Source organism: Carlito syrichta, unplaced genomic scaffold (genome assembly GCF_000164805.1).
Source record: "Carlito syrichta isolate Samal-C Ts95f unplaced genomic scaffold, Tarsius_syrichta-2.0.1 Scaffold302231, whole genome shotgun sequence".
NCBI classification, from domain to species: Eukaryota; Metazoa; Chordata; class Mammalia; order Primates; family Tarsiidae; genus Carlito; species Carlito syrichta.
This window is the reverse complement of record NW_007246327.1, coordinates 658,361-673,504: the sequence shown is the minus strand read 5'-3', so window position 1 is coordinate 673,504 and position 15,144 is coordinate 658,361. Positions and strand designations below refer to the sequence as shown.

The 15,144-nt window shown below is 38.7% G+C and overlaps 1 protein-coding gene across 2 annotated transcripts in view; it reads left to right on the top strand.

The window, feature by feature from the left end:
• The first annotated feature begins 1,351 nt into the window (after positions 1-1,351).
• The window catches only part of PFDN1 (prefoldin subunit 1), a 63,345-nt gene continuing 49,552 nt past the window's right edge, over positions 1,352-15,144 (top strand). For both annotated transcript variants that reach the window (XM_021711392.1, XM_008056127.1), the window contains exons 1-2: positions 1,352-1,431; positions 5,093-5,259. In XM_021711392.1, coding sequence (XP_021567067.1) covers positions 1,399-1,431; positions 5,093-5,259 — 200 coding nt within the window. In that variant the 5' untranslated portion in view covers positions 1,352-1,398. The remainder of the gene's footprint in view (positions 1,432-5,092; positions 5,260-15,144) is intronic.

Sequence of the window (15,144 nt, the reverse complement as noted above, 5' to 3'; positions counted from 1 at the left end):
CCTTCCAAGTAACTGGAACTACAGGTGCGTACTACCACACCCGGCTAATTTTTTGATTTATTGTAGAGATGAAATCTCGCCTGCCCAGGCGGGTCTCGAACTCGTGGGCTCAGGCAGTCCACTCACCTCAGCCTCCCAAAGGCGTGGGATTACAGGCTGAGTCACAGAGCCCGGCTGGAAAAACAAATTTTTTTAAAAAGTGTGTGTTATGTGCCTTGAGAGAGGAAGAAGAGAGGACCTCCTTGAGAGGAGTTCAGAGGAGAGATTATCTTTGTTTTGGATGACAGAGAATGTGATGACCATTTGCTGGACTTTGAAAGACAAACAGGAAAATCAACTACTTCAACTATTTATTGAGTACCTACTGTGTGCATGCTGCTATGCCTGAAGCATTTCATCCTGATCTCATTCCTCACAATAACCTTGTTAGGTCAACATTGTCATTCTCAAATTAAACATGAGGAGATTGAAGCTCATCAAGTTCATCAAGAATAAACGACTTTCTCAACATCACACTCTAGAAAATGGAACCAGATAGACCTAGGCTCAAGGTAGTCCAAGTGTTGAGCCCAGATCTGGCTGGTTCCAAATTTCCTGCCCTTTCATCTTTCTAGCAGTTTTTAAAGTAGGTAAAACATTCGTTTTTTTCCATTTCCAAAAGTTAATTATCTAGCCTTCTTGTTAAAAAATGCCAGATTTTTTTTTTTTTTTACAGCAGAGGCTCTTAAAAAAGTGGTCTGCAGACAACTTGCATCATCAGGTCCTGGGAGGAGTTTGCAAAAGTGCAAATTTCCAGGCTCTACTCTCAAAGATTCTAAGTAAGTAAGTTTGGGATGAGACTCAGCCAGAGACCCTATATTTTTTCAAACAAATGTATTCGGCCTGTCTGGAGAACAACTGTGTCTGTCTAGAAGATCTTCGAGAAGGATTCAGTAGAAATAAATTCTTGGGAAGAACACTCCAACCAAGCTTTCTAATGGTCTTCTCCATACTGAAACGCCTGAGGTTCGGAACTTACTCTTGCTCATTCCTGACAGCACAGGGACTATCTGAAGGACTGAACCAATGATGAGGGTTTGACCTCATCTACATACATCTCAAATTAGCAGCACAAACTAAACGGTTTGTCAAATTGCTTAGAGCCACACACGAAATCTGCGCGTTGGGATGTCTGGAAGATGTGGAGTAAGAAGCAGACTTGATCGATCACATGGGTTAGACGATTGAATCCGAATCCCGAATACTTGAAGGGTCGTTCGCCCGGAGAAAGGGAAAGAAGCCGGGTTAGTCCGACTCACGCGCAGGCGCAGAAGAAAGGCGGACGCTCAAGCTAAGGCACGCCTTCCTCCACCCTTTTTCAGGCAACTCCCACTGCGCAGGCGCATAGAGTGCGCCAAGATGGCGGCTCCCGTGGATCTGGAGTTGAAGAAGGTAAAAGAGGGTCTTGAGAAGGCAAAGGCTTCTCTTTGGAGGTTGAGGAAACTGTGGACAAGTATGTCGAGTGAGGCCCGAATGTCGAGGGAGGAAAGAGGCCCCAAGGGACGAGGGAATGGCTTCCCAAAGCCCTAAGGCCGGACCGGGTCCTTAAGCTGGGGTAGGAGCGAGCGGCTCTTGCAGGATAGAAGCCGGTTGGTCTGGGTTGGGTAAGTCTGCGGGCCTATCGTGGGCCTGTACCCTTGTTCTGAGCTCTAGAGCCATTTCGTTACTTTTGGAACCTTCAGGGACTCTGTTTCACAGTAAGAACTGAAGAGAGGATTTTAAATTGAAGCCTCTTCGGACTCCTTGCCTGAGCTGCTTATAATTGTGCCTCGTTTGCTTTTTTGAAAAACTCCAAGTCCAACCTTTGTTTTTAGGCCATTTATTCAATCCCATACCCTGAAAGGCCTCGGTATCTTAAGGAAGTCAGACATAGTAACAGTAATGTTTGTAACCAATGTTAAATTCAGGGCACCTTCCCCCTCTCTTTTTGAAGGACTTGTAAAAAAAAAAATTCCAGTCAGGTTTTCCAAATAAAATAGTATCAGAAAGATTTGGATTTCTCTCTTTGTCCAAATATTCTAACGCCACTGATGATCTAAAACCGTATGCTTTTTGGGGTGGGGGTGTGTGGGTTGAGAAGGACCGTAGAATTGATCTACTTTAAATACACTTTTCTAGAAAAAGAGTCTCAGTCAAAGGGTGGGACAAGAATCCAGTATTCTCTGTCTTACCTCACGTTTTTTGGCTCATTAGTTTAGGTTCTTCAGATGAGCAACATCTTAAGACCGTCTCTGGTCAAAGTGCATAAGAAATAGGACAGGGCAACCTCCTCGGGTCCCTTCCCACTGTGGGAGCTTTTCTGTCCTCTCAATAAATCCTGCTTTCTAAAAAAAAAAAAAAAAAAGGAAAAAGAAAAAAGAAATAGAACAGCTGAAATTGCTCTTGCTCATAGTAAATGAAGCTGTTTGTTATTGCTCTGAGGATATTATGTGTTTTTGTCTTTTTTTGGTCATTCTTGTCTTGAATCTTGTAAATTTAGACTTTATGCAGTGTTTTCTAATATTGTAATATTGCATCTTTAACAATGTGCTAGCTTTCATAGCAAGCTATGCAGAGCAGTCAGATAATACCTGGAATTTTACATTTCAAAACAAGATTGTGCATTTAAAAATTTTACCTTTTCTTCTGTTAAAAGTTCAAATTTAAGTTAAAGGTTAGTGAAAGAGCTAACAGGAATACAATTGTGAATGTACTTGTCTCCCATACTGTTTGAATTTGTTGCTAAGAAATGTGGACAATGAACGCATGCTAAGAAAGTAATTATGGACTTAATTTGAATAGTTTTGACAACCAGCTGAATAAAAAAAAGAAACTTGTTTCTTAAAGGTTTTTTTTTTTGAGTTGGAGTCCCACTGTCACCCAGACTGGAGTGCAGTGGCCGCTGCCGGCCACCGCAGCCTTGACCTGCTGGGCTCTGGCAATCTTTCCGCCTCAGCCTTCCAAGTAGCTGGAGCTACAGGCGCGCGCTGCGACACCCGGCTAATTTTTGATTGATTGTAGAGATGAGGTCTCACCAAGTTGCCCGGGCGGGTCTCGAACCCGCGGGCTCAGGCAATCCACTCTCCTCAGCCTCCAAAGCACTGGGATTACAGGCAGAGCCACTGAGCCCAGCTCTCTTAAAGGTTTTATCATCTACTATCTAGTGGAGACTAATAGGAAATTCCAGGCACCTCACCTCTCCTAAAGTAACCCTTTCCAAACCTTATGAACCTTATTGGTAGGTGAGAACAGTCAGAATAAAATTATGTAGTAGCCTTTGTCATATTATTGCAGTCACAAGTATTATTATTAAGGTGTAAATTTGACAGCATGTGAAAATCATTCCAGGCACTTCAACAAGAATATCCAAGAACTGTTTATCTTTGAGTTAAGTAAGTGTATGCAAGGGTCAAATTTGACCTGGTATATGTGGATGAAGATCATGAAGCAATTCTTCTTCCAGTGCTTTGCATTTTTTTTTTTTTTTTTTTTTTTTTGAGTTGGAGTCCCATTCCATCGCCCAGGCTGGAGTGCATTGGCACTCTCATGGCCACCCCAGCGTTGACTTGCTGGGCTCAGGCAATCCTTTCACCTCAACCTTCCAAGTAACTGGAACTACAGGCGCATGCTACCATGCCTGACTAATATTTTATTTATGTATTGTAGAGATGAGGTCTCGCCAAGTTGCCCAGACTGTTCTTGAACCTGAACCTGTGGACTCAAGCAGTCCCCTCACGTCAGCCTCCCAAAGTACTAGGATTACAGGCTTGAGCCACTGTGTCTGGCCCAGTACTTTGCTTTTTTTTTTTTTTTTTTTGAGTCAGAGTCTTACTCCTCACCCAGGCTGGAGTACAATGGCATGCTCACTGCCACCCTAGCGTCAACCTGCTGGGCTCAGGTGATCCTTCTGCCTCAGCCTTCCAAGTAGCCAGAACTATAGGCGCATACTACCATGCCTAGCTAATTTTTTCATTTATTGTGGAGACAAGGTCTCACCAAGTTGCCCAGGCTGGTCTTGAACATGTGGGTCCTGGCGATCCTCTTGCCTCGGCCCCCCGAAGTCCTGGGATTATAGGCTTGAACCACCACCCCGGCCCAGTACTTTGCATTTTATCTCCTCTTTTTTTGGTCATTCTCTTTAAAATATTCATATTCCGAGTATTACTGTAGACAGTAAAGTGGAACAATTCCTGAGCTAAGGAGGAAGAAGAAATGGATTTAAAACACCTGCCTTTCCACCCATTGCTTATTCAACCTGTGCAAGCCACTTTTATTTCTCTTTTTTTTGGGGTCAGGGTCTTAATGTGGTGCCCAGGCTTGAGTGTGGTGGCATGATAATGGCTCACCAAAGCCTTGAACTCCTGGGCTCAAGTGGTCCTCCTGCCTCAGCCTCCTGAGTAGCAACTGCAGGCACACACCACCATGCCTGGCTAATTTTATTGATTTTTTTTTTGTAGAGACGAGATTTTGCTATTTTGCCTAGGCTGGTTTTGAACTCCTGGTCTCAAGCAATCCTCCTGCCACTGTACCTGGCTCCACTTTTATCTCAGTTCATTTACTTAATTTGTAAATTGTAGTTGATGAAACTGCCATCCATAACTCATAGGATTATTGAGAGGAGTAAATGGCATATATATTATTATATACCTCATTATATTTTCATATTAATGTTCCCATGTTAACATTTCAAATTAATATGGGAAAGTGCTTTGAAACCTTGTTGTGTAGTACAAATGTAGTTGTTACTTTTATGATTCTTGTTTTGAATCTCTGAGTTCCCTCTGACTATTGCATTTATTGCTTTTATTACTCGAATACTTGCTATTTAATATGGTTATTATTTAGTGTGCTTTTGTTTTGCTTCAAGTTGATTGTATCTTGAGGATTGAGTAAATTCAGTATTTAGCATGATGACTTGATTGTTTACAATTATATTGACTTTTATTGATGTTTGCTTTGGTAAATTTCACAGCTTTGTTTCTGGTTATCATGTTTTATTTTAATATACTTGGATTTGACTTAGATGTTTCCTATAAAATATTTACCTACTAAATTAAGGACTTGTTTTGATTAGGCTTTCACAGAGCTTCAAGCCAAAGTTATTGACACTCAGCAGAAGGTGAAGCTTGCAGACATACAGATTGAACAGCTAAACCGAACGAAAAAGCATGCACATCTTACAGATACAGAGATCATGACTTTGGTAGATGAAACTAACATGTATGAAGGTGTAGGAAGAATGTAAGTAAATTGTATCCTTGATGGGGTTTTCTTGGGAGAACTTTTATCTGAATTAAATTATAGAATTTGTTCATCTTAAAACTTGGGTTAAAGTATCATAGAGATAACGTTATTTATTTATTTTTTTGAGTTGGAGTCTCACTCTGTCGCCCATACTGGAGTGCAGTACCACACTCCCGGCCACCGCAGCCTTGACCTGCTGAGCTCCAGCGATCCTAATGCCTCAGCCTTCCAAGTAGCTGGAACTACAGGCGTGCACTACCACGCCCGGCTAATTTTTTTGATTTATTGTAGAGATGAGGTCTTGCCAAGTTGCCCAGGCGGGTCTCAAACCCGTGGGCTCAGGCAATTCACTCACCTCGGCCTCCCAAACCGCAGGATTACAGGCTGAGCCACCGAGCCCGGCCTGTAGAGATAACTTTAAAGGCCATCTAGTCAAATACCATTAAACCAGACCAAAAAACAAAATGAGGAACTTGGCTGGGCATGGAGGCTCACACCTGTAATTGCAGCACTTTGGGAGGCCAAGGTAGGAGGATTGCTTGGGCCCAGGAGTTCAAGGTCAGCCTGGACAACAAAGCAAGACCTCATCCCAACAAAAAAATTAAAAAAATTAGCTGGGTGTGGTATGTGCCTGTAGTACCAACTACTTGAGAGGATGAGGTGAAGGATCGCTTGTGCCCAGGCGGTTGGGGCTGTGGTGAGCTGTGATTGTGCCACTGCATGCCAACGTGGGCAACAGAGTGAGACTCTGACTAAAAACAAAAGGAATTGAACCTCAGGTAGTGTTTAATTTTAGACTTTGAAGTATATTTCTTTTTTTTTTTTTGAGTTGTAGTCTCACTCTGTCACCCAGACTGGAGTGCAGTGGCTGCTCCCGGCCACCGCAGCCTCGACCTGCTGGGCTCAGGCAATCCTTCCACCTCAGCCTTCTGAGTAGCTGGAACTACAGGCGCGGCTGATTTTTTGATTTATTGTAGAGATGAGGTCTCCCCTGCCCAGGTGGGTCTCGAACCCATGGGCTCAGGCAATCCACTCACCTCAGCCTCTTTTTTTTTGGAAACAACTTCTCACTATGTTGCCCAAGGGGGTCTCAAATTCCTGGCCTCAAGCAGTCCTCCTGGTTTGGCCTCCCAAAGTGCTGGGAGTACGGTGTGAACCACTGTGCCCAGCTTGAAGCATGTTTCTTAACACTGCCCTATTCTTCTCTCTGTGATTAGGTAATTACATGTATAGCTTCAATGATAAAAATATGATTCGTCATGGGAAAATATAGCAATTTTGTATCGTATGTGAAGATTTATTTAAGTAGGTGTAGTTTTAATGTCCTCTTTCCTAACCTCTTCCCTGCCTAATTTAATAAGAGTGATACAAATCGTAAATCTTTTAAATGTCTGACTAGTGTTATAAAATAAAAAAGATTCAATTGTCATTTGAAGGCACTCATTCTAAGTGTCTCTTCCTTATGAGAGAGAATAGGTCTGCTTCATATTCTCTAAGACAAAAAAAAAAAAAAAAAAAGGAATGGAAAAGCCCTTGAATACAGGTCACATTCCATTACAGTGAGCTAAAAGGAGCAGACTGACTTTTTTTTAAAGTGAGAGAAGGGGAGGCATGGGAGGAGGGTTTTTCTGGAATTTGGTCTTTGAATATGACTTAGTTAAGTGAACCATTACTTCACATTTGGAAATCTTTTAGTTAGATTGGAATTTGACCTCAGTCTTGAGATGACTTATTTTGTGATTGATTTGAAGGAAGCATAACATGTATAACATTTAATAGTGGCTTTGGAATGACATCATGAGAAGTGGACCCTTCTCGTGACTGACTAATTCATATCTTTCTGGATAAGAGATAGATTCTGGTAAACTGTTCGTCTGATTTGTTTTCTCAGAATGAAAAATATAGCAAAAATACATTTTATTTCAAGTTCATATATTTTATTTTAGCTTGTTTTAAGAGGATGAAAATCTCAATTTGAGAGTTTGTTACTGGGACACAAAAGAATTGGAATGAGAACAAAGTAGAACCCTTGAACATGTGTCTGTATAGTATGAAGTACATCGTTGGCATTCACTAGAGGATAATTTTATCCTTAATGTGAATATCCTTAGGTCTTAAAACAGTAATGCTGGCTTTTCTAGCATGCCAATTAACATGTTGTACTTGGATTTCACATCACTACACTAGCCTTTGTTTGCAACAGCTAAAGAATCCCTTTTTCAAAATAGAAAAACTCTCACTATCTTTGGCCTTTTGAACTACAATGAAGTTTCTATTTTTAATTAGAGTAATTTTGTTTATTAAATGGTCTGCAGAAGTGATAGGAGAGTTGCCTTTTTCTTTCTTTCTTTTTTTTTAACATACTGTTCAAAGTGCTACAGATGGGTTTTATTCCACAAAAAGAATTTTAGAGTTTAAAGGCTGTTATATGAATTCGTTAATGGTAGAATGGTATTATTTCCAGAAAATTTGTTTCATATAAATTATGTTTCTTAAGAGAAATGTATAGTTTTAAATGTTTGGATAAAATCAGGCTCTTGCATGATTTCAGACTTTGGTTTTAAATTTAACGTTTGTGCTTTCTGCATCTCACTGGCAGTATAAGTTTGACCCTGCGTTGTAGGGGCATGTAAGGTGAATAGCGTTTGTTGTTTGGCTAGAGTATTAGTGCCCTGAGAGGAAGAAAAGACTTGCTGAGTATTAGTCTGGTCATGAGGATGTTCTCGTTCTTGATGCTAAACCTGAAATATCTATTTCTGAATTTATAGTCTTGAGTAATTTTGGGTATCATTGTGATTCACCTCTTTAATTCTAGTCTTTACCTTAATTTGTCTTTTCTTTTGCTTTTTGAGTGTTATTTGGAGAATTCTAATTAGAATATTAATTTTTCTCAAAATTTGTTTCAAAACCACAGATTATAGAATCCAAAACTCCATTTTTGTTTTAGAACCTGTGGTAGATTTTTCTATTGCTAAAATTCAGGCCTCATTGCTTCTTGCTTGGAATGTTTTGATGGTTTTCTGTTTTTTGTTTTTTGAGTTGGGATCTCTATTACCCAGACTAGATAGAGTGTAGTTGCATAATCATGGTGCACTGCAGCCTTGAACTCTTGAGCTCAGCAATTCTCCCTCAGCATCCTTAGTAGCTAGGACTAGAGATGCACACCACTGTGCCTGACTAATGGATTTGATTTTTTTTTTTTTTTTTTTTGTAGAGAGAAGGTCTCGCTGTGTTGCCCAGGCTGGTCTCAAACTCCTGGGCTCAAGCAATCCTCCTGCCTCAGCCTCTCAGTGTGCTGATTACAGGCATGAGCCACCATGCCTGGCCTATGATAGCATCTGTCCTTTTTTCCTGCCTTGGTTCTGTCTGTCCAAATCTATTCTACACAGATCTGTCAGAATTGATCATATCACTATTCTTCATAAAATCTTTTGTTCATCCTCTGTTGTCCACAGGATAAAATCTAAACTTGTTGGTCTGGCATTCACAGTCATTCATAATCTGTTCTTAATTCACTCTTCTAACCTCAAGTCCCACCACATTCTTTTTTTTCCAGGCCAGGATAGCATTTGCATTTCATCTCATGGATTTACTTCCTTCTACTAGTTTTGTGTTATCTGTTGAGAAGAATTTTGTGGTTTTGTGTGGGCTTTCAACATACTTTAATTGATTATTGATGTCTGTTGCATGGTGAGGGTGGAAGAGTAGTAGCACATGTACCAGAAATTGTTATCTGTATCCGTGCCACATAGGTTTTCTCACACATGCCATGCTTTTATGCTTTTTTGATTTTGCTCATTCTGTCCTTGGCTAACAATATCCTTCTTTTCCTTGTGAAATTTTCATCCTCAAGACATAGCTTGAATCTTATTTTGCCTCTGAAGATTTTTCCAGCCCCTGGGCAGACTCATTCACTCTTTCCTTGATGAAACCAGGGCTTTTATTCCTACAGCTAGTGAAACACATAGAGCATGTAGGTGTGTTTTAAATGGGTCAGTCTCCCTAACCAGATTGTCAGCTCTTCGAGACCAAATACATATTTATCTTTGTTTCCTCATTTCTCAGTATAATGTCTGGCACAAAATAGGTGTTAAATAAATGTGTGTTGATTTGGGTTGAATCTGATTCTTTCTCTTGCTTAAAATAACTGCATTTTTTTTCTTGGTTCTTCAGAAAAAAAGCATGTTTAGAAAGTGTCAGAGATTTAAGAATTAGAGTTTATTCTATTTTTAACATATGATTCAGTCAAAATGAAATTATTAAAGTTACATTTTGATTAAGGTCAAAAGGAATTGTTTCTGACAAATTACATCCTTTGATTTGACATGATTAATTCTTTATTAAATCCATTGGGAAGATTGACTAATTCTGAATGCCAGCCAGTTATAGGGATACTCAGAACTGACAATATAGAAAACCCAAACCTTTAAAATTATACTGAGGGTAGTAAAGTCCTTGGAGAGTTAAGGCTAGTCTATGCAGAATAATATCATTGTAATTGTTTCCATTTTACCTTCCTCGTCTACACATAGAATGGAAGTCAGAGTTTTCTTTTTAAGACATGTATTTAGTTAAATCATTGCAAAGCCCAGACGTGTTTCAACTTAGAAGTATGGAGAAATGTGATACTGTTAAATACCGCTTATACATGGCTGTTTTGGTTTAAAACAAGGATAGTCAAGCTACAGGTTAAGAGATGATGAATTGCTATATACTGTAAGCTCCGAGAATTTGTTGCTCAAAGCTATATTCCATCCAGTCTTTTGGCATGTTGCCAGCACATTTTAGTTCTCTTACTTCATATTCTTTGGAGAGGCTGTTATGTAGCCTGATACTACTACCACCAATTTCGAGTTTTGCTACTTAAGCTGTTTGTGAGCTGACCTCACCATACTGCTTTGAGAACTGTGATGAAAGTTACAACTGTGGAATGATCTGTCTGAATATTTGGAAGTGTTTGTCTTTGCGTCTTTCTAGCATGCAATGGGAATAGACAAATACATGTTCTGTGAATATTTCTTGTGTTTTTTCTTTTCATGGGTAAGAATCAGGTTATAATTGCTTCTGTGGGTTTTCTTCCTTTTGTACTTTGCATGGTATAAGAGTATTTTTTAAATAACAGTGGCATTTGAAAGTGTGCATAAATGACGTTTAACCATGCTAGTGTTTGAAAGGGCCATCATTAGAGTAAATGTCAAACTTATTTTTACTAACAATAGGGTATGATCCTGACCTTGATTTGATGTCAGGACTATTATTCTGCTACTTTTTTTGCTGGAGTATTGCATAAATAACATTTTTTCTTTCCAAAAGAGACAAATTAGCTTTTCTTTTCTTTTTTTTTAAAACATAAGAGGAACTTGAGTAGATTAGCCTTTGAGAAGAATGATTAGTGCTTTTTTAAAACTTGAACCTCCCTAAAAATAGCTTAGTGTTATATTTAAACTAATTTAGAGGTATGCTACCATTCTGTGGGTATTTTTTACATTTAAGGAACTAAGAATGAACAATGGTATAAATCTGCCAACTAGATAAGTGTCTAGCAATGCAGAAATTGCTGTTTGGGAGCAGTGTTGCTATTTCTACTTGTTGAAGTAATTGAATGGTTGATCTCTACTGGCGAAAGATCCAGAAATATAAAACTTAAGATAAATGTGGTATAGGTAGAAAGTGAAACAGTAGCTGTGTTCCTGATGGGAAACAAATTTTAAAAAAAGATCTAAACAGTTAAGCAATTTTTCAACCATTTAGGATGCAGAAATATGTACTCTAAATGACTACTTGGTTGAACTGCCCTTTGTTTAAAATGTAGTGTTGGTTTTGTTGTGATCTTATTTGTTAGTTTGGATGTTGACCTGCCCTTTGAATTGTGACATTTTGTAAAGGCAGATGAAATATTTGCAGTTTCTCTAAGTCTAGTTATATTAAATATTAATAGAAAGAAATATGGTCATTTTGCTTCAAGTTTTGCAACCATTTTACAATTTCATGTAGCTGTAGAGTTGGTGTTCAGTCAGTCTGAGATATATTAAAGCTGAAGAAATAGTCATATTATATTTTATGTGTAGGAGATTAGGACATAAAATTTAAAATGTTGGTGTAAATATCGTTGATGAATACTGTTATTAAAGTAAAAGTAGTTTATATTGTGCTTTCACCAGAATCAAGTTTGGATACTTTATTTAGTGCTCATTATAGGAGGGGAAAAAATGTGTGAGATTACTTCTGGTGTGAGAGCTACATTGCAAGTACAAATTTATAAGTGTTTTTATACCCTCTTTATCTGTATGTTAGAGAAAAATGAAACAAAGATAAGATAATTGTCAAAGGTAAGAAGAGAGTTTTTAAAGTGTTATTGTTAATTTTTTTAGATTTTACTTAAAAAGAAGAGAAGTTCTTGGCCTTTAGCTGCTTTTACTAATAGAATATGACCCACCCTTCTTGTGTTTTTATACAGAGCCATTTAAAGTCATGGTTTTCATTGCCCAGTCTTCTAAGGGAAAAAACAACAACTTTTCCTGTTGTGCAGGGAAAAATGACTTCAGTTTTGTTGACGTCGAATATGTATATAACCCCAGATGGGCACACTCTCCTCTTTCACAGATGTAGTACTCTGGGGAGAAGAGATTTTTGAGTAATATTATTAATTTCCTTAAGTTGTCAGTGATTTAAAAACTTGATGTTCATTATAGCTCTGCTCTACTGCTGTCTAGAGTGACCTCACTGTTTTTATGTCAGGGGAAGTTAACAAACATTTATGTAAGAATTACATAGTCATGTTTCTTCTGTAGACGAGTTCTTTAATAATTCTTTCCCTTCTTGCCCTCCCATGTCCTCCAGAATCTAAACATTCTTACCAAAATACTGGAAATTAATTTTGAAAATGTTACGCTAATTAGAAGTCTATTGTTAAAAGGGGAGGAGGTCTTATTTTGGAGAGAACAAGCATGCTAAAATACAATTTTTATTTAATATGTCCTTATGGCGTTACCTCTTTTAGGCTTTGAACTTGTTTTAAAAACATAAATATAATTGATTCATTTAGTTACTTGGAGGACTTTGCTTCTGCATTTCCTGACTTCAAAAGGCCTGGCTTTTCTTAACTGACAAAAGATTAAACAGAATCTGTCTTTGTTGTATGAAAGTAGCAGTTATTTAACAACACAGCAGGATACTACAGTGTATCCCAGTTGTTGAAAGCACAAGTCAATGTCATTAACTGAGGGAAAGGGTGAAAAGTACCATTTGTTTGCAGTTTCTATGTAAATAAAAATAAAAGTAGCAGCAGAAATAAAAAGAAATAAAGATAGCAGCAATCTTAACTGTGTTACTTTGGCATTGAGGAATTGCATGCTGTAACTGACTTGACTGTAGCTGAATTTCTTTGAAAATAGTCAATTCTAAGGCATACCAAGAATTTTCTGATTTTAGTTGCCACTTATCTCATAGTGGCAAATTTAGGAACAACTTGCTATCTAATCTGAGAGAGAAGACTGAAGTGATCATGTCAAGGAACATAATCTGCTTAATTAGCTCCAGAAAGGGGCTCAGAAAAATATTGCCCTAGAAGGTGGGAATGAGTCCATATATATGAGCACATCCTTGGTAATTACTTATTAGTCTTATTACTTATATAAAAAATTGCTGCGAATTGCAAGTATCCTTTATCCTGATGGAATAGTTAGGATCATAGTCTGTTGCATGCACCATTAGTGTCTGTGCTTTTGTGAAGAGTGTATGCTCATTTTTTTTTTTTTTTTGAGTTGGAGTCTCATTCTGTTGCCCAGACTGGAGTGCAGTGGCACGCTCCCAGCCACCGCAGCCTCAACCTGCTGGGCTCAGGCGATCCTTCCACCTCAGCCTTACAAGTAGCTGGAACTACAGGCGGGCACTACCACGCCCGACTAGTTTTTGGTATATTGTAGAGACAAGGTCTCGCCAAGTTGCCCAGGCGGGTCTCAAATCCGCGGACTCAGGCAATCCTCTCACCTCGGCCTCTCAAAGTGCTGGGATTACAGGCTGAGCCACCGAGCCCGGGTGCTCATTTTAAAAAAATTATTATTATTAATTTTTCTTTTTGAGTTGAAGTCTCACTCTGTCGCCCAGGCTGGAGTGTGGTGGCACACTGACAACCACCCCAGGGTTGACCTGTTGGGCTCAGGCGATCCTTCCACCTTAGCCTTCCAAGAGGCTGGAACTACAGGCGTGCGCTACCACACCCAGCTAATTTTTTATTTATTGTCAAGATGAGGTCTCACCAAGTTGCCAGGGCTGGTCTTGAACCCGCAGGCTCAGGCAGTGCACTTGCCTCGGCCTCCCAAAGTGCTTAGATTACAGGCTGAGCCACCGAGCTCATTTTGTTTTTAGAATTCAAGTTCAAATAGGCTTATCTGGGAGAATGTTACCTAATTGTGCTTGCCAGGAACTCTTATTACCAACTCTTGTTTTGAGGTAGATCAATTACCTTGAACTGGACCAGATTACTTGGAAGCCACTATCCTTTTGGCTTTGAGGAGGACTTGAAATGTTCTGAAATCAACATTTGTGTAGCAGTAGGAGCCTGGTATTAAAAATGTATCTTTAAATAGATAAGAGCATGACTACCCTAAGCCCAACCTTTTACACTGGCGCAGGGTAAAAAGATTTGGACCACAATATGCATCCTGTATGTGTGTCTGACTGAGACTTTTTCATTCTTGCCAAAGTATATTTATATTTCTTTATGACTTTCTGCTTTTGTACCAGGAGTATTCTGTTCTGTATGTGTCCTTCAGTACTCATTGGGTGGTTGTTCTTTTACTATCTAGTGTTTATATTTTATCCAGTATTGTATTTTAACCTACTAGTAAAATAAAGATCACATCTTGGAAAAAGTGGTAGAATAACTAAATACTTATATGTGGAAATGTTTGGGGTTTGATGAAGCCAGAGTAAAAGTGGTAAACATCAGAGGTGATATTTACCAGAATACTTAGAATACCAAATAGTAACCCAAAATAAACTTCATGTTTAAAATAGATTAACATACTACTGCTTCCATTTCAGGAGTAATAGTTTTGATGTAAAAATAGACAGTGATTTTTAATTGGTACAAATTGAACTTAGCAGTGCGCATTACTCATCTAAGAAGGAACATTTATATGGTATTGGGTTTCAGAAGGGACCATGATTCTCTACAAATTCCAGTGAGTTCTCAGTCATCATCTTATTTGATCTATTAGTAGCATTTTTTCCCTCGAGCACCTTCTTCTCTTCTCTTTCAGGATACTTCCTCTTGGTATTCCTCCTACTATACTGCCCATCCTTCTCAGGCTCCTTTACTGTTTCCTTTTCTTTCACATTTGTAAATATTAGAGTGACCTTGGGTTTAACCCTTGGATTTTTTTCTCTTGCCTATATATACTCAGTCTCTTAATGATCTCATCTAGACTTATCTCTTTAAATGCCTTTTTATTTGTTAACATCTCCCAGATTTTTATCTTTAGCTTAGACCCCTTCCCTGAACTCCAAACTTGTTTATCCAACTGCTTACTTTACATCTCCATTTAATGGTCTAAGAGACATCTCAGAATTGGCCAAAATAAAATTCTTACTCTGTACAAATAAACCATCTCTTTTCTCAGTCTTCCTCATTTTAGTTCATGGCTTTACCATTCTTTTAAGTTCTTCCAAATCTTGGAGAAATCCTTGGCTTCCCTCTTTCAATCTTATATTTAATTCATTAGCAAATACTACTGACTGTATCTTTAAATTTTGTTCAGAATCTGAACACTTACACTCATCCCTACCCTGGTCTAAGTTACTGATGCCCCCCCCCCCATTTCATGACAAAAACTGAGCCAGATTTGTGGGCTTAAATGGCAGGAAATGGGACTCTTATGA